The 18722-nt window shown below is 46.6% G+C and overlaps 1 protein-coding gene across 1 annotated transcript in view; it reads left to right on the top strand.

Annotated features, from left to right (window-relative positions):
* The window catches only part of IPO7 (importin 7), a 1018209-nt gene that overhangs the window by 924256 nt on the left and 75231 nt on the right, over positions 1 to 18722 (top strand). The window contains exon 23 of the mRNA XM_069623670.1: positions 8805 to 9008. Within this exon, the coding sequence (XP_069479771.1) occupies positions 8805 to 9008 (204 nt within the window). The remainder of the gene's footprint in view (positions 1 to 8804; positions 9009 to 18722) is intronic.

Raw genomic sequence — 18722 nt, 5'->3', positions numbered from 1 at the left:
CACATGCGCGTGCAGCGGCAGCATTCGCAGCACGCACATACACAAATGAATCTGCAGAATCACAGCCATTAACTAAGAGCCCTCCTGTGAGCTCTGTGACCTACAGAAGATTTACCCACACTGAATTGGCAACAGGTAAGAGATTGCACTGCACGGACTATAGGTGCCCTTTGTAATAGCATTAATAACTAATCATGTACTTTAGCGGAGCCACTTTTATCATTTCTAAACGAACGGCCAGCATGCCATTAACCTTCTTCACAAGCCCTAGGCTAATTAGACCTTCACAAGAAGTGGACATCCGTTATTTTGTTTAAATGAGGAACGGGCAGCCGTCCTCCCAGCGGACTCTAATGCCAAACTTGAAGTTATTCACACCTGTCCCATGTTACCTCACCTCGGCCTCAATCACATAGGCAGGAATAACATGGAGCACGTAGCGGCCCCTGCCAATACATTCAGTTGTAACCAAGTGCCACAATAGACACTCCTCATGTCATAGTAGACTTCCCATGAAAAGCACTTCTCACCCCACCCCACCCCCCCCCCCCCTTCACCCCTCATATTTAACCCTAGCTCCAATAGGGATCCCTTTAAACCAACACGCCTGCACTGGGAAAACTGGGCTCCCTTTCACATCAGGTTATGACATTTCTACCACAGCCATTTTACCCTCAATCTCCAAGAAGGCCCGCTTATTACTGGCGGTCATCCTGGGTTGATTACTTAACCCAATCGAACCTCCATATCCGGTCAGCACTAGGGGTACCAAGCTCACATCAAAATCTTTATAATTATCAAATGTACACCTTAGGTGCCTGAACTCATGACTGTTTCCCCTTAACCTTAGGGACTCTACAAGATTGACAAGCAACTTTGCCAACCGGCAGCTAGAAGAACATGGGTTAAAATTCCCCAAGATATACGACCATGGTACGCTCCCCTCGTGGGGCCTTACCTTCCTTTAATTACACATTTTGCTATAATACTTTTTGCCATGAAGGACATTCAACTAATTCGCTTTTTCTTGTTTTCCTCCCTCTACCTCTTCTTCTCTGACCATTGCAATTGTTAATCTGCAAATAACTGTTACGTAATGCTGCATATCCGAATCTATTGCCATTATGTCACTAACACAATCTAAATCCTAAATCCTATTGAAATTGTGTATTAAACTCACTTTATCACCTTCTGCACCACTGTCACGTTGGTCAATCTTGTCACCACACTCTACCCTGTGAAAACACTAATGTGACTTCTGTGACCAATATTGTATAAATATCAGCCTTGATGAAGACCCTTCTGGGTTGAAACGCGTGTCGGCTGACCACCTTCCTTTTACTATAAAAACCACATGTGAAGACACAGCAACCAGGAGCGTTCAAATTCTAGAACCCATTTCCTACTACCCTGCATTCAAACTTTGCCTAACCGACACTCTCCGCTGCCAAGCCAAGCTGGACAGGAGCTCCAGGAAGAACTGAGAGCCATGGTGTTGAAGGGTAAAGTGGAAGAGATACCACCTGAGCAGAGACGATCTGGTTCGTATTACCGTTATTTCCTAGTGCCTAAGAAGGGGGTCGTCTGTTAGGCACGAATTGATGTAGTAACCCTGTGGGAGACTATACAACCCTGTCCTCTTGGAATTAGGTAACCCACCTATTGGTATAGGCTTGTACTACACAAGTTGGTAGTGTGACTGAGCAGCCAGGCTTATCTCAAGAGGGGTAAATGTGAGCTGTAGAGCTGTAGCAATGAAATTCACAAATACAAGTAGCCAAGTATCCAGGGGTGTTGCTAGGTCTGTTAAAGATCCGGGGCTATGTTAATGTCAGGACTGTCGGGGCTCAGGGCTATCTAGCCTTTTGGTTGTAGCCCCTGAGATTGGAAGGGGCTTCAATCAAAAGACCAGGGGCCATAGCCCCCTCAGACCTCCAGCCTTCCCCCGACCCTCCTAGCAACGCCTCTGCAAGTAACACTTGTACTCAAGGTTTATAAATTATTTAACAGTAGTTTTTAAATGAGCATTCTTTAAAAATGGCAATATATATAGCAATCAAATACAATTTTAAAGTACTTTTTCAGCATCAACACAAAGCTAGTAGATACTTGTTAGATGCTTCACACACTTCCTACACCCTGAGGTGACTTCACTAAGAGTAATGGCATTTATATATCACTAGTATAATCTGAGGTTTGTAGAAAGGAAAGATTAAAGGAAGGAAAAAGGTTAAACCGGTTCCCAGAGCATGTGAGCACTTAAATCTTCTGATGAGGTCTAGATAAAAACCTTTCCCAGCAATATTTTAAAACCAATGTATCACCTATGAGGGACAGTAAATACCAAAGTCAAAGGAACAAGAAAAGTCTGCAGGGAGCCAGGACAGCCAAAGTCAATTGGAGCAAAGTTTATGGAGCTGAGGCACTTCTCGGATAGTAAAAGTCTTGCACAAAGTTAGAGCGTTTATTGAAGTCAAATCACTGTAGGGTCACAAGCTGTTAAACTTGTGAAGGGTAGAGCTGAAATCAACTCTAGCAAAGCAGCTACTGTAAGTCTCAACTGAGAAGTGCAGGCTACGTACACTGAGGTAAGTATCCCAAGTCAGAACAGCACCTTTGGTTAGAAGTGGTCCAGCTGGCTTCTGTCTGGTTGCAAGGATGCAGATCCTGGGTTCCTGGGCCTCTGTCGTGGGGACAAGGACAAGGTCTGGGGACTCCAGCGGCAACATTTTGCAAGTTGGCAGCAGCTACAGATTCTTTTTGGATCAGTGGCACTTTGCGCTTTCAGCGCTCTGTCAACGGCACCACTGCGGATCTTGGATACCAGTTGGGCTTCCTTCACTCCTTGAGTCCTGCACTCTGGTGAGGGGACTCAAGCTCTGGTCGCCCTGCTTCTGGACGGTCCTGGGGAAGACTCCTGGAGCTTCTGGCTGTATCAGACGTTGCACTAGACTATGGATTTCTTGACCCCTGGCACTCGGTTATGGCAGCAGTAAAGAAGTACAGTCAGTTGGGGAAGGTCTTCCAGTGGATTCCGTCTCGGTTAGTTGGTGCCACTAACCCAAGGGAAGAAGTCGGCCCTTCCGGAGCTTCTCTTGTCGATCAGAAAAGGAAATTTCAGCACAGCAGCAGGGTTTCACCAGGCAATTCAAAGGTCCAGGAGGATTTTAAGCGGGCTTCTCCCATTCATGCACAGCCTAGCTGTCACTGAAACAGCAGGGTGGCTGCCCTGCAAGGACAGCCAGCCGGTCAGGACTTGGTGCATTTAGTAATTCCTAAAGACAAAGGACAGTGGAGTTTCGGGAACCTCCCTCACTTCACACTGGAGCCAGAGGCGGGTTTCAGTACAGAAGCCTGCCAAAGGCAAAATGAACAAAGGGCTCAAACCTGGGTTGGCGCGTAGAGTAAACCCCCAATAATAAAGCCGTCACAAACAGAAAATGGCAAAAAAAGAAAACCGGGGCCATTTTTTACGAAATGGTTACCCATGGGTTCTATACTGCCACTTGAGGGGTCAGCCTGTGGTAGAAAAGCACAATGGTAGGAAAATTAAAGTAGTGAGGGTAACATACATTTTTATACATGAGTAGGTAGGAAAAGGGGCTACTAGGTAACCCCCCAGCACTCCACATAAGGTGGTGTGCGATGGACCTACAAAGAGAAAGGGTAAGTAAAGTCCATTTCACTTTACTATTCTTGGGAACAATAGTTCACACAAGAAAAGGTATTTACACCTTATGAGAAATCTAACGGATTTCTCTGTAACAACGCACTGAAGGTGCTGTGTCATTATACAAAAAGTAGATGCCTATGGTGTTTCAGACTCCAAAAACAAGGGGAACGTGCTGGGGAGAATTCTCAGAAATGTGCTAATTCCTTGTACCTTAGAGACCCCCTGCAACTTTGCTGGTTTTTGAGGACTGTTTTTTTTTTTTTTTAACCTGGAGAGTGAGAGACCCTTTTTCCCACTCTCACATGTATTTTAATGTGATTTTGTACACTGTGGTTCTTTTGGTTGTGGAGTCTGACAAACTCCATAGGCATCATCTTATACATTGGCTGGCTGTCCTTGGAGGCCAATCACCTGTGGGTGCATTCCTGTAACCAAGGGGATTAAGCACAGGGAGTTTTGAGTACCTCCCTCACTTCGTGCCCCTGCCAGACACGCTGGAGCCAGAGGCAGGCTTCACTCGTTAATTCCACCAAAGACAAAACGAACATGGGGACGAAACATGGTTTGACACGCAGAGTAAATCTCAAGAAGGACCTTTCCAACAAAAAATGGTGAAAAAAGACAACCGGCCATTTTGGCAAAATGGGCAGCCATGGTTGCCTTACTGCAGCTGCCATTGCAGCCCGTGGTAAAAACACACAATGGTAGTAAAAAGTTAAACCACTGCCACCAGCCATTAATTGTAGAAAGGGTAACATAAAATTGTTAAATGAGAAACTAGAAAAAGGGGATACTAAGTAACCCCTCCAGCACCCTATGGTAAGATAGTGTGCGCTGGGCTCTAAAGTTACAAAATATAAGTAGTCAATTTCACGTCACTGCTCTTGGAAACAATAGTTTATCCAAGAGAAGGTATGTAAACCTTTGTGAAATCTGGAAGACTTCCCTGTGTCGCTGCACTAAAGGTGCTGTGTCACAATGTAAAGATGATGCCTATGGAGTTTGTCAGACTCCAAAGTCAAAAGAAGCAGTCAAAATCACAGAAAAATACATGAGGGAGTGGGGAAACGGGTCTCGCTCTCTCGAGGTTAGAAATTAAAAGTCCAGCAAAAAGTGGTGGGGGTCTCCAAGGTAGAAGGGAATTTGCACAGAAATTAGCATTCTCCCCAACAGTCTTTCCCATTTTGGACCTAAGGGCCTCAAACAAGTTCCTGAGGAAAGACGATTTCAAGATGGTGACATTGAGAGAAATTCTCCTAGCTCTCGAATTGCAGGACTGGCTGGTGTCTATAGATCTGCAGGATCCATGTGCCAATACATTGAAAACACAGGAAGTTCTGAAGGTTCCTCATATGGGACAAGCACGATCAGTTGAAGGTGCATCCCTTTGGGTTGACCTCCGCTCCAAGAGTCTTCACCAAGCTCATGGCAGTAGTGGCGGCTCACCTCAGGAGATCCGGAGTCCACGTATTCCGGTACCTGGATGACTGGCTGATCCGGGGAAGTAGGAGCGGGTTTTGTCTCCCCTGGAGGACACCTGCTCACTACTCCAGAGTCTGGCCTTCTCTCTGAACTTGAAGTTCCCTGTGACGCGAGTCCAGAGGCTCCAATTCATCGGAGCAGTCCTAGACACTGTGGTGGGGAAGGCCTTTCACCCCTGAGGAGAGGGCCAGCTGCATTCCTCAGATGAACCAGTTCCGGAACCACCTTTATCAGCAGCTTCCTTCCTCTGCCTTTTACGCCTCAGGCCTACTGTTTTTTCCAGTGCCAGAGGCCATGCTCTGCATGAGATCTCTTCAATGGCTCCTACGGGACCAGTGGACCCAGTACCTCGGCCTTTTAGACTCCCTTGAGGTATTCAGGGTGCAGTGGTCGACCTTCGTTGGTGGGCCGACAGCAGCAATCTCATGGAGGGGGAGCCCTTTTGGCATCTGTGGCCTCCGGCCTGAGTGGTCACAGATAAGTCTTTGAAGGGTTGAAGCGCACACTTTGATGAATTGCAGGTGAACGGCCTTTGGTGAGCGATAGAAGCCAGGTGACACATAAACAGGCAGGAGTAGCGAGCTATCAGGTTAGACCTGAGAGCGTTCTCTCACTCTAAGGGGGAAGCATGTCCTGATTGTGACACACAATCCGGTGAGCATAGACTACATGAACAAGCAAGGTGGCATGTGCCCCCTCTGCCGAGAGACGATGCTGCTGTTTCTGGCCATTAGAGAACCGGATGTCTGTTTCGGCAGTTCATCTGGCGGGGAAAGTACAGTTTGGTGGATGCCCTGAGCAGGCGGAGCATGGTCTCAAATGAGTGGAAAGTGTGCCAGAAGTCCTGGAGGTCTTCTCTCGCTGGGTTAACCCATCAATGGACCGGTTTGCCACAGAGTCCAACATAAAGTGTAGCAGTTTTGCCCATGGGAATTCCCAGCTAACAGTGCGCTAGGGGACGTGTTTCTGGTGTATTTGTCCTTCCCTCTCCACTACACCTTCCTGCCGATTCCTGTCCTTCCGTGAGTTCTGCTCAGACTGGGGGAGCACATGGTATTCAGACCTTGTGGATCTGACCATCTGCCCACCTCTCCGGTTGCCTCGAATCCCCTAACAGTCGGCAGGTTGGGTGCTTCACCCGAACCCAGAATCCCTCAACCTATATGCATGTCTCTTGAGAGGATGAGATGTGATGACTCGGACGTCTGAGGAGGTGCTTGAGGAGTTCTGGCTGCACACAGACCATATACAAGATCTCTGTATGCATGCAGGTGGATAAGATTTGAGGTGTGGTACAGGGAACGTGAGATTCACCCCATCTCTTGCCCCACTACTGCAGTGATTTAGTTCCTTCCGTCATTGGCCTCAGCAGGCCTTCAGGTTACCACAGTCAAAGGATATTTGGCTGTTTTGTGTTTTAAAGGTCCCCCGGATCAGGATTCATATTTCACGATTCCAGTGATGAGACAATTCCTGAAGGGCCTTGTAAATAAGTTTCCACCAGCTCCCTTTGTTTTCCCAGATTGGGAATTTAATCTGGTTCTAACCTTCCTGGTGGAATCTCCTTTTGATCCCATGGATACCTCTTTGAAGGCCGCCTTCTTGGTGGCCACAACATGCGCTAGGCAGGTAAGTGAATTGCAGGTCTTTCGAGAGAAGGTCTCGCTGAAAGTAACACCAGGATTTCTACCGAAGGTGGATGTTGCAAAGATGTCTGAATTTCAGAAATCTGATTAACTTTTTGTTGCCTATTCTCTAGGTTGTAAAGACCTGGCAGTAACGAAACAAACAGTATCCCTGTGGATTTTTTTGTGCATAGCAGAGTGAGGTTAGTATGCAGGCAGGGAGCTGCCTTCTGGCATCGGGGCACGCTGGACTATAGGGGTCTCTGTGTCAACTGGCTTACAAAGGGGAGTCCCAGTTAGGGATATTTGTTGTGCGGCGACATGGTCCTCTCTTCACACTTTCGCTGGACATCACAGTATAGATGTTACCTGTGGGGCTGATGCGCAATTTGGCATGGTGGTGCTGCAAAATCTGTTATTTCTACCCGCCTCCTTTGCCTCACTGCTTGGGGAGTCTATCAGATGAGGAATCGGCGAGAAAAAGGCAATACATTGAAGGAGAAATTACTTACTGTAATTTTCTTTCTATGGATTCTTCTCTCGCAGATTCCTCATCTCCCCATCCATCCCTGCTCAGAAAGTTTGGCGGTTGATGCACATCTCTTCTTTAGTGGGGTGATGCCTGGTGATGGTCCTGGGGGTGACCGTTTTCTGTCTTTCATGCCCCAGGGTTTTTCTCTCCAATCAATAAAATCCTTTTCGGGCATGACCGGTTGTGGTCTTTCACAAGGTTTTTCTTCCCTTGGGAATTTTATTGTTGTATTAACAACATATGGGCTGGTTAGCCAGCTTTTATCTGTCTTTTCCTATGCAGCAGTCGGGGTGGGGGGGGGGAGAGAACTAAGGGGTGTTGTGACATGGTGTATATATGTATAGTCGAGGGATAGCTCTGTGGCAACGCGCAGGTCTCAGAAGCAGGACCACGCTAAGCAAACAAGTTCAAATCCCGGACCCGCACTTGTCAAAAAAAACATGAGCGCGTTATAAATAATCTGCCCTTCCATAATGAAACTAGCGCCTACATACCTACTGGTTATATGCGCTGCAAATGAAAAAATGACTCCTGGCGCATGGTCCGGAGCTGACGATTTTGCACTGAGCAAGACGGATCGGAGGCCGAGTCGATGTCCATTCCTTCCCCCTCTCAATGTGTTTTCCGAAGCGGCAGAGCTGGAGGAGTAGATCAGATGAAGAATCTGCAGGAGAAGAATCCATAGAAAGAAAATGATGGTAAGTAATTTCTCCGTTTATGAAGTCTTACCTCAAGTGGACTTTAGGAAAGCTCCTGTTAAGTTACCCAGATTGATAACATTTAAAAAGAAAAAGGGAAACATACTTTAAAAGTACTCAGTCTGAAGGACCAGTCAATTTCCTCATAACAAGTGAGCAAAAGGCAAGTGAAGTAAAGCTGACAATTTCACTTCAATGCAAAAACTTAGGATACAGTGGGAAAAAAAGCAAAAGGTTTGGGGGTTCATATAATGAGGTGAAGTTTCTAAAAAAAAAAAAAAAAAAAAAAAAAAAAAAAATTCCCATTACTGGTTTATGGAAAGCCCTGCTCGTCTTCAGACTAGCAAGCCGATGCTTTCTCCCTTTGATACCTCTGCAGAGTCTTAATGCACTTCCCTCAATCTGAATATGGATTACTGTGGTCGTAGTATCAAAAGGTGGCCAACTCTCATGCTGTTATATCAGGACTCCCAATTTGCTCTCACCACTAGCCAATGACTAGTGGTGATTGACTCTTGCCGAGTAAGAAATGGTGTGCGGCCTGTATAAAATTGGGGTGGCAACTGACCTTAAATGGCTGACTGGCTTGCAACTTGAAATTTTGCACCATTATATCCTGCACTTTTTATTTTCCCTTTTTTTTTTTTTCTTCTCTATGCTGCACGGCATAAGATCCGGTCACACAGCAAATCATATTTATACAATGGGCTCCAAGTACTGGGGTTATTACTGCTACTAATCTGTACAATTTTTATCTTTAAATTTATGGCCTGTTTGGGATTTTTCTTTCCTAGAATTGGGAAGTGATGAAGATGACATTGATGAAGAGGGACAAGAATATCTTGAGCTTTTGGCAAAACATGCAGGAGAAGATGGTGATGACGAAGACTGGGAGGATGATGATGCTGAAGAGACCGCACTTGAAGGCTACTCTACCATTATTGATGATGAAGACAATCCTGTTGATGAATATCAGATTTTTAAAGCTATTTTTCAAAGTAAGGATTGGTAACTTGAAGTGAATGCAATCCACAAACCAGTGTAATCCTTTCAAGGAAACCACACCCAAAAAACATTGCAAATATTCTAGCATGCAGGAATGAGATATTTGAATCCCTAAACATAAGCATGTATAATGATTAGCATGTCTTCAAAAATGCACCACAAAGCTTGGATCTCACACGTGATACCACTTAACTGGCTTTATCTTCGCATGTACCTGCTATGCTTTGCGGTTTCTTCCACTCGCAACCTAGTTTTTCACCAGCATTGGATATTTCATAGATTCACATGCTGTAAATTGTCCTGGTCGTTAGGCTGAGAACCATCGGTAACATAAATTTAAACTGAAACTTCAGTACTCTGTTTTACTGCACGTTTCGTGTTTGGAGTCCTCGCATCGCTACAATTTCTAAATTAATAATTGAAAAGAACATAATCTACTTTTTCAGCGGATGATCAAATATCCTCGAGGCACAAGCATACGTTTGTGGGTTTGAGCCAGTCTATGGTTCTTCCTGCCTATGGTGTTTTTGTGACTCTGACGGTTGGCCCTACAAGAATGGCTGTAGCCAGATGGAGCCCACAATCAATGTGCCTCAAAGTGTTCGTATCATCCAAGAATGTGAGATGGTTCAGTGGTTGTCTTATTAGACTCTTGAGAGACTATCACCAGAGGTTCATAGCATGGCTCGATGATGCCCCGGCGGGGGAGTGGGGGGGACGCTCTGACTATGCCTTCGTATGAAGTCCCGCTTGGCTCAGGCAGGTCAAGGTTTACTCCCTGGCTCTGGGAGTCACCCTAGAACAAGCCCTCAACCGTTACTGCAATTGGATGACCCATTCGCTGTCCCCTCGGAGGAGAATTTTATTTTTCCCTTAATGGTTTATTACAAACTTTTGATCTCTACAGTCAAATAATAAAAACAAATTTGACGTCATAACAGCATAACATTCGGTAGATTGCATGCATTGTCCAATCAGATTAATTTCCCTAGAATCCATCTTAACATTTCATTTCAAGCAAGGTTACCCCTTTAGCTCATCTTTTTGAAGAAAACCCTCATTTAAAAATGTTTTCAATCCAAAGGTCAATGTAAAACCTTCTCCCAATAGAAACTCTTCAACCGTGTAGATGTCATTATCACCAATAACATTTTTGCAGGTATCTAGTTCTTGCCCTAGTTAAACCCATGCTCAATAATACAATGTGTTTCAGTGTTTCCACTGTCCCATCAATGCCACAAAATCTACAGTCCAGGTTGTCCACTACTTGTTTATGGGCATCTAAAGTCTATTGTCAGAATGTTCAAACAAAATCTCTCAAACTGATATCGATATGGATTTCGCTTGACCAGAGATGCGTTTGCCACAAGCATTTCTTCAGTAGTTCCCAGATAGTTAAGAATGCCCACACATCTGGTTTTCCATGGTTCTAAAAGTGAAAAATCCTCCCTCATGTCCTTTCCAAGCAGTATCTGATACAGGAGAGGTGTTGTCAATATGACACATTTGCTATATAGAGTTTTCCACACGGTTAGTGCATATAGTGAAAATGCCGCCAATTCATACCTAATAACTGATGTGGGAACTCTTCTTGATGCGTCAAGAATGCACCTCTAGAATGTGCCCTCCAATGAAGGCCACATTTTCAATGAGGACAGGAAGGCTTCTGTATGTAAATTAGTATTGGGATGACTTTTGCTTTGTGGAACGCAAGTGCCAGACAAAGACATTTATTCTTGATTTGTTGTGTACCACCCAACCCTGCAATGTCGAGCTCTTAATTTTCGTTCTTTATTCCAGTTGTCTGGGTTTATCATTGATACTTGTGTTTATTCATGTACCCAGGTAAGTTGTCTCATACCAGAGTCAGTTCATCTCGAACTAAAAACCATTGCCAAGGTTGCATTTTCCTACCTTTCAATTAGCAGAGGTTCAGGATGTTTGTTTTTTCAGCATTTATCTGTCGGCCATTATTTTTTACAACATAGTCTTGTAGGCTAGATGGCCTTTGCTAGAGACCTATGGGGTCCAGTCAATCAAGTCCAACTCATCCGCATAGAGAATCCACATCAGAGGATGGCCATTCATTTTAGGGGCCAGTTCCAGCATGTTAGGGAGAATTCTTAGAAATGTGTTAATTTCATGCTACCTTAGCAACCCGCAGCACTTTTGCTGGACTTTAGGACTTTTCATTTCTAACCTGGAGAATGAGACCTTTTTCCCCACTCATTTATTTATTCTCATTGATTTGAACACTGTTTCTTTTGACTTTGAAATCTGACAAACTCCATCTTTTATTTAAAATTGTGTCTCACAGCACCTTCAGTGCAGTGGCACAGGGAAGTCTTCCAGATTTCCCAAATGTTTAAAAAATTGTCCTGGTTAAACTACTGTTTCCAAGAGCAGTGAAGTGAAATTGACTTTAATTAAATTGTAACCTTCTAGACCAACACACACTATCTTTCTTGTTGGAAAGGTCCTGCTTGAGATTTACTCTGCACGCCAAACCACGTTTGGTCCCTTTGTTCATTTTGTCTTTGGCGGGTTTCACTGCTGAAGCAGGAAGTGAGGGAGGTGCCCGAAACTCCCTGTTCTTAATCCCCTTAGTTACAGGAATTCACCCAAAGGTGATTGGCCGGCTCGCTGTCCTTGAAGTGACAACTAGGCTGCGGATGAATGGGAGAAACCTGCATAAAGAGGCCTTTAGCTTGGAAGGCAGTCACCCACTGGATGAAGGAATCCGAAGAACTTGGAAGAGATGCTTGCTACAACTCCTGGATCGTTGCTTTGCCCAGTGAAGCCCTGCTGCATTGCTGAAGTGTTAGGGAGAATTCTCAACTTTTGTGCCAATTCCCTCTACCTTAGAGACCATCTTTGCTGGTATTTGAGGACTTGATTCTTTTAACCTGGAGTGAGACCCTTTTTCCCACTCGCATGTATTTTAATGTGGTTTTTGTTCACTGTTTCGCTTGGTTGTGGAGTCTGACAAAGTCCATAGGCATCATCTTTTACATTGTCACACAGCACCTTTAGTGCAGTGACACATGGAAGTCTTAGATTTCCCAAGGTTTAATTACCTTCTCTGGGATGAACTACTATTTCCCAGAGCAGTAAAGTGAAATTGACTTTACTTACATTTGTAACTTTCTAGATTCAGCACACACTATCTTACAATAGGGTGCTGGAGGGGTTACCTAGTATCCCCTTGGTCTAGCTTCTCATTTAACAATTTTGTTACCCTTTCCTCACTGAATGGCTGGTGGCAGTGGTTTCGTTTTTATTACCGTGGTGTGCATTGTTCGCAGCTGCAGTAAAGCACAAAAGGGTGCCAAACCAGGTTTAGTCCCTTTGTTCGTTTTGCCTTTGGCAGGATTCACGAGTGAAGCCTGCCTCTGACTCCAGGGTGTCTGGGGTACTCGGAAAGTGAGGGAAGTGCTCGAAACTCCGTGCTTAGTCTCCTAGGAGACCCAAATGCACTCTGTGATTGGCTGGCTGACTGTCCGGCAAGAACAGCCACCCTGCTGGGTGAGTGACAGCTAGGCTGGAATGAAAGGGAGAGAACTGTATAAAAGGCGAGTATTTTGGCTTGGAAGGCAGTTGACCACTGGATGAAGAAAACGATAAAGAGCTTGAAGAGGACGCCTGCTGCAACTCCTGGACCGTTGGTAAGCCTGGTGAAGCCCTGCTGCAGTGCTGAAATGCCCAGTTCGCATCGACAGAGAAGCTCCTGCAAGGACTACTCTCCCCTTGAGTTGGTGGGACCAATCAACTCCAAAGTAAGCCACCTGGAAATCCATCTCGGAGTTGGTTGAATTTCCAGAGTTGCTGCTGGAAACCATAAAGCCAGGGAGAGGAACACCAGTTTGTTTGTGTTGCTTTTAAGTTGGCCAAGAGCTCCAGGAAGATCCTCCTGACTCCCAGGAAGCAGGACTGACTGAGCCTGAGCACCCTCAACAGAGTGTGAGACCCCAGAAGCAAGGAAAGTCCATCTCGGCAGCCAGGCACCGCAGTATTGCTATTTGCGGTAGATGCAAGGAACTGAAACACTGAACAGCCACTGAAAGTGAAGTTTGCCGGTTGCGAGTTTTGACCATCCCAGTGCATTGCAGGAGTCCCCCGACATCGCTCTTATCCCCACGACTGAGGCCCAGGAACAGTGAGACCTGCAGAGCTGCACAGGAGTCATCTGCTGCATCTTTTCTTCACTTTAAAGGTACTGTGCAAAGTCTAAGAACTTACCTCTTGCTGTAGGGTTGCCTGCATCTTCTACTACTAAGAAGTCTAACAGCTTGTGGCCTTACATTGATTCATCTTTTTCTTCACACTAGTGCTTCAGCCTATCCAGACTCGCCTTGACTTTGGCTTAGTCTGTTTTAACTGAATTACTCTTATTGGGGGTTCTGAAAGTCTTTGCCTGCTTAAGAAATATTTGTGGTATCTTGTTTGCTCTAATAATCTTTACCTTTGACTTGCTCTTAACTAATTCTGAATGCCAGCAGTAATACATTAATGTCAACAGCACCCTAGCAATTGAAGTCACCTGAGGGTGTAGGTCTCTGCTGTATGCCATCCCAAATGGGTATTTACTGATTCTGAACTAAGATTGTGTGTGTGTAATTTTGAAGTATATTTGAGTGGTTTGTAACAGTGCTCCCTTCTGAAGAAGGCTTATATTAACTGACTGGTATCTTAATTGTTTTATCAAGAAACCCTCTGTGTAAGTGTTTGCTTGGATACTTGTCGCTGTTAACCTCTGTAACTCCACTACAGCTCACATGGACCCCTCTTGAGATGAGCCTGGCTACTCGTCCACACTACCAACCTGTGTAGTACAGGCTTATACCAAGGGTAGGGTTACTACTGCCTGGCGGTCAGGGTTGTTGTAGTGCACCCTATGGGTACTGCATACAATCTTGCCTAACACTGAAGCTCAGAATTTGCCTCGACTAGAGAAGCCATGCAACAGACGACTTCTCCCCTTGGGTTGGTGAGACCAATCCACCCTAAAGCGAACTCGCCTGAACATCCTCTCGGAGCTGGCCCTACTTCCATTGCTGATGCAGGAACCGATTGCCAGGGAGAGGAACACCAGCTCGAGTGCATTGTTTGTAAGTCGGACCTTAGGTCCAGAAAGATTATCCAGACTCCCATGAAGCAGGACTGATGAAGCCTGAGGCACCTCAAGAGTGCTGGACCCCAGATGCAAGGAAAGGCCATAAAGGTATCCGAGAACCGCAGTGGTGCTGTTTGCGAGAGCCGCGAGGAGCTGAAATCGCGAAGTGCAGCTGATTTGGAGTTTAACCATTGCTGCCGTTGACTTTCCATTCGTAGTGCAGGCGTCCCCAGACAGCCTCCCTCTTGTCCCCATGACTGAGGCCCAGTAACACAGGATGAGCCGACCTACACAGGAACAGAAGCCAGCTGGATCCAGTTGTCTTCTAACCAAGGGGACTTGCCTCTTGTTGTGTAGCCTCGCTAGCTCTCAGATGAGACTTGACTTGGTTACACTTGCAGAATTGCTTGCAGCTTTGCCCCTTCACAAGCTGCCCAGCTTGTGGCCCTTCAGTGATTTTCTTTCTACAAACGTTTCCAAAGACATTGAGCAGGGCTTTTACTTCCCTGCAAGAAGATCTTCAGCTCCCGTAGACTTTGCTCCACTTTCATTGGCTGTCTTGGCTCCCTAAGAGACTCTTCGTACCTCTGACTTGTGCTTTTGCCTTTCCTCCAGGAAAGGGTTCATTTACTTTGCATTGGCGGCTTCAAAAAGTATTTACCAGTTTATGAATTATTTGTTAACCTTTGCTTTATTCCCATTGTTAGGCACAATTGCATGCAGTACCCTCTGGGATCACCACATACAATTAGGACTACAGGTGTAAGCAAAAACCAAACTTTGGTATAAGTCTGTACTACAGTTTTGTGGTAGTGAGCTGAGCAGCCAGGCTTATCTCAAGAGGGAATGTGAGCAGTACAAGAAGTTGGAGGTATCTGACCAGTGGTTCAAGTAGACACTTACACTTAAGGTTTCTTGGTAAAACACTGATAAATGTATTACACAATCATTTAGAAAACATTCACTAGAAGGAGGCAACTTAATATTATACACAAATATACTTCAACACAAAACCAATCAGTTTCTTACCAATTTAAGCTCCCCGGAAATGGAAGCCAAAGGGCATTTCAGTCACTTTGAATGGGAAGGTAAAGGCACAAGTTAATAGAATAGATAACAAATACTTTCTTAGGCAGTGCAAATAGTTCTAGTTCACTAGAGGACTCGATTCAGTTCAATAGGCATAGGCCAAAGTCAACGTACTAGTGTCTTGGATAGGAAAGTGCAGTTCTTGAAGTAAATGGTGAAGTCTTTGCGTAAGTTCTCAGAAGTAGTTTGTACGAAAAAGAATCATATCTTGGGTCACAAGCTGATTAGGGCTGCAAGTAGGGAAAGTTTCACAAACTTTCACCACGAGAGAATCGTTCTCTCAATCGGGTTGGCACAGTACCTTAGTATGAATCAAAAGATGCAGCTGAAGACGTTGGTTCCTGGCAGTTCCTGCAGATCTCACTGTTCCTGAGCCCCAATCGTGGGGATAAGAGGGAGGACGTTGGGGGACTCCTGCACTGCAGGGGATCGTCGGAAAACCCTGACAAAATGGAGTCACTTCGGTTTGAGAAGCTGTTCATCAAGCACACAAGCGGGTGTCCTTCCCCTTGGTTAATCCTAACCAACTTCGAGAATGGTATCCAGGTGGCTTACAAGTTGATTGGTCCTACCAACTCAAAGGAAGAAGTCGTCCTTGAAGGGGCTTCTCTGTCGAGATGAACTTGGCAATTCGCACCTGCAGCAGGTCTTCACCGGGCAAACCAACGGTCCAGGAGTTGCAGCAGCCGTCCTCTTCCAGCTCGTCTTCAGTTCTTTAGTTGCAGTGGTCGACTCTGCTTTCCAGTCCAAGAGACTCGCCTTTTAAACAGTTCTCTCCCATTCATTCCGTCCTAGCTGCCGCTCACCCAGCAGGGTGGCTGTCCTTGCTGGACAGTCAGCCAGCCAATCACGCAGAATGCATTTGGGTCTCCTATGAGACTAAGCACAGGTAGTTTCGGGCACCTCCCTCACTTCCTCCCCACCCCAGACACTCAGACGCCAGAGGCAGTCTTCAGTCCTGAAGCCCGCCAACGGCATGGAAACAAAGGGACGAAACCTGGTTGGCGTGCAGAGACACACAAGGACCTTTCCTAAAAGAAATGGTGAAAAAAGATGACAGACCAGTTTAAACAAAAGAGGCTTAAGGCGCCATCTTGAAAAACATGGCTCCCGCTATTTTTAGGTACTGGTGTTCGCGGTGGGGAAAAATCATGGTGGTTTGTTCTAAAACCACTGCCACCAGCCATTTCGATACAAAGGGTAGCATTTAACTGCTACATGAGTATCTAGACACAGGGGATACTAAGTAACCTTTCCAGCACTCTATTGTAAGATGGGGTGTGCTGGGTCTAGGAATTTAAAGACTAGTAAAGTCAATTTCACTTTACTTACTCTGGGAAACAGTAGTTTATCCCAGAGAAGGTATTTAAACCTTGGTAAAGCCTAAAAAGGTTTTCCTGTGCCACTGGACTGCGGGTGCTGTGTGACACAAATGAAAAGATGATGCCTATGGATTTGTTTACTCCATAACCAAAGAAAACACATTTCAAAACAGAGTGGGGTAAAAGAGTCGCACACTCTCTAGGTAAAAAAAATGAAGTCCTCAAAATACAGCAAAGTTGCTGAGGGTCTCTAAGGTGAAGGGAATTGGCACATTTATGAGAATTCTCCCTAACACCTCCCATCCCTGCCGGGCAGGATGGGCTTGTTTTACGTGATGACCTCCAGAGCTCTTCCAGCGCTCTCCAGAGGAGGAGGACATCTTGACTAGCGCCGTGAGGCGAAGAGAAAGACCATCCTTTCGGTCCCACTCTTGGATGGCATTTGGGACGAGGGCCTGTCTCTCATGAAGAACCCTTCTACTGCCCCGGCGAAGGATCGCCTTGAGAAGTACAGGCTGCCAAACTTGAGCCCAAGTGCTTGCGGGCTCAGCCATCGCCGGACTCTGATCTCGGCAGCAGCCAAGAAGTCGTTGTCGGGCACTTCTTCCTCGGCAGCATCCACCCCTCCGGACAGCGAGGGGAAGAAGTTGGATGCAATGGGACGACGTGTGATCTACTCTGCGGCGACGACCATCAAGGCTGCCAAAGCCCTCGCTATCGTAGCGCGCTACGACCGCGAGATGTGGTTCAAGATTGCTCCCATCCTTGGCTTCCTCCAACGACAAGAGGTCGGAGGCATTGGAAATTCTGGAAAAGGGCGAGGTTGCGTCGGACCACGCCATCACAGTAGTCATGGACATCCCTGACGCGGGGTTCCACCAGATGGGAAACAGCCTTTGCCTTGATCGTTGTGGCTCGCTTAAAGCCACCAACTTTCGACAGGACATCCAGACGAGGGTTTTGGACATGCCCTTTGACAGGGACAATCAGTTCAAAAAGGCTGTAGATGAGTCTCTACAGGCCGTCAAGACAGACCCATAGATGGCACGTGCCCTGGGCATGCTACAACAGCAATGGCTGTCCTTTCGATCCTCAGGAGGCAAGTCTCCCCGTTCTGCCATAGATTACGGCAGGAGTTCCTCTTCTCACCACCGACCCCTCGCCCCCCCCCCGTTCCTTGGCCCAAGAGACCAACAGGGGCCGTTCCAAGGCCTCGCCGCCACCAGGTTCCCCAAGGCAGCCCGTCGACATCCAAACAGGAATGAAAAGAATGTGATGTCGGGTCCCCACCCGTGCACCACGGTGGGAGGCCGGCTGGCGAACTTCATCAGCATGTGGAAGACCATCTCCACCGACCGTTGGGTGCTGGATGCTCTCACCCACGGACACACCCTGGAGTTTCGATGGAAGTGTCCCCAAATACCACCAGTGGCCCGTCAGGAAAACCACATCCCTCAGCTACTGCTGGAGGTTCGGACATGCTAAGGAAAGGGGCGATAGAGCTTTTCCCAAGCGGTTCCGGGGCTCCAGAGTATATTGAAGGTACTTCCTCGTGAGAAAAGACCGGGGGCTGGAGGCCCATTCTCGACCTCCGACGGTTGAACAAATGCATCAAGTCCCAGACTTTTCAAATGGTCACTCTTCAGCACGTGCTCGGACAGCTAGAAGAGAGGGGGGGGGGGGGGGACTTCCTGTCGTTGGACCTGGAGGATGCATACTTCCACATCCCAATTCACAAAGGACACCGCAAGTTTCTGCACTTAATCGTTCAGGGGAAGCATTACCAATTCAATTCCCTTCGGATTGAAGTCAGCGCCAAGGGTCTTCAAGTGCCTGGAGCCGGTGTCGGCACTTCTGTGACTGCAAGGGATCCACGTCTATCCTTAATTGGACTGGCTCATCCGGCCAGCCAAGGAGCATTGCCGTCGACCACACGGAGAGGACCGTCTGCCTACTGACAGATCTGGTGTTCTCAGTGAATTATGCAAAGTCCTGCTAGACTGCATCGCAGGACGCGCTGATCCTGGTTCGACAGTGTCGTGCCTGGCATCACCTTCAGAGGAGAGAGTGGCAGCCATCCTGGGCAAGGTGTAACGGCGGCTCGCTCTGAAGATCGCTGCGGTGAGGGCCATCAAGTCTCTGCTCGGCATGATGCGGTCATGCATTTACCTCATCCGACTCTA

Source organism: Ambystoma mexicanum, chromosome 11, assembly GCF_040938575.1.
Source record: "Ambystoma mexicanum isolate Mex_15411 chromosome 11, UKY_AmexF1_1, whole genome shotgun sequence".
In the NCBI taxonomy this organism is placed as follows: domain Eukaryota; kingdom Metazoa; phylum Chordata; class Amphibia; order Caudata; family Ambystomatidae; genus Ambystoma; species Ambystoma mexicanum.
This window is presented reverse-complemented; position numbering and strand designations above follow the sequence as displayed.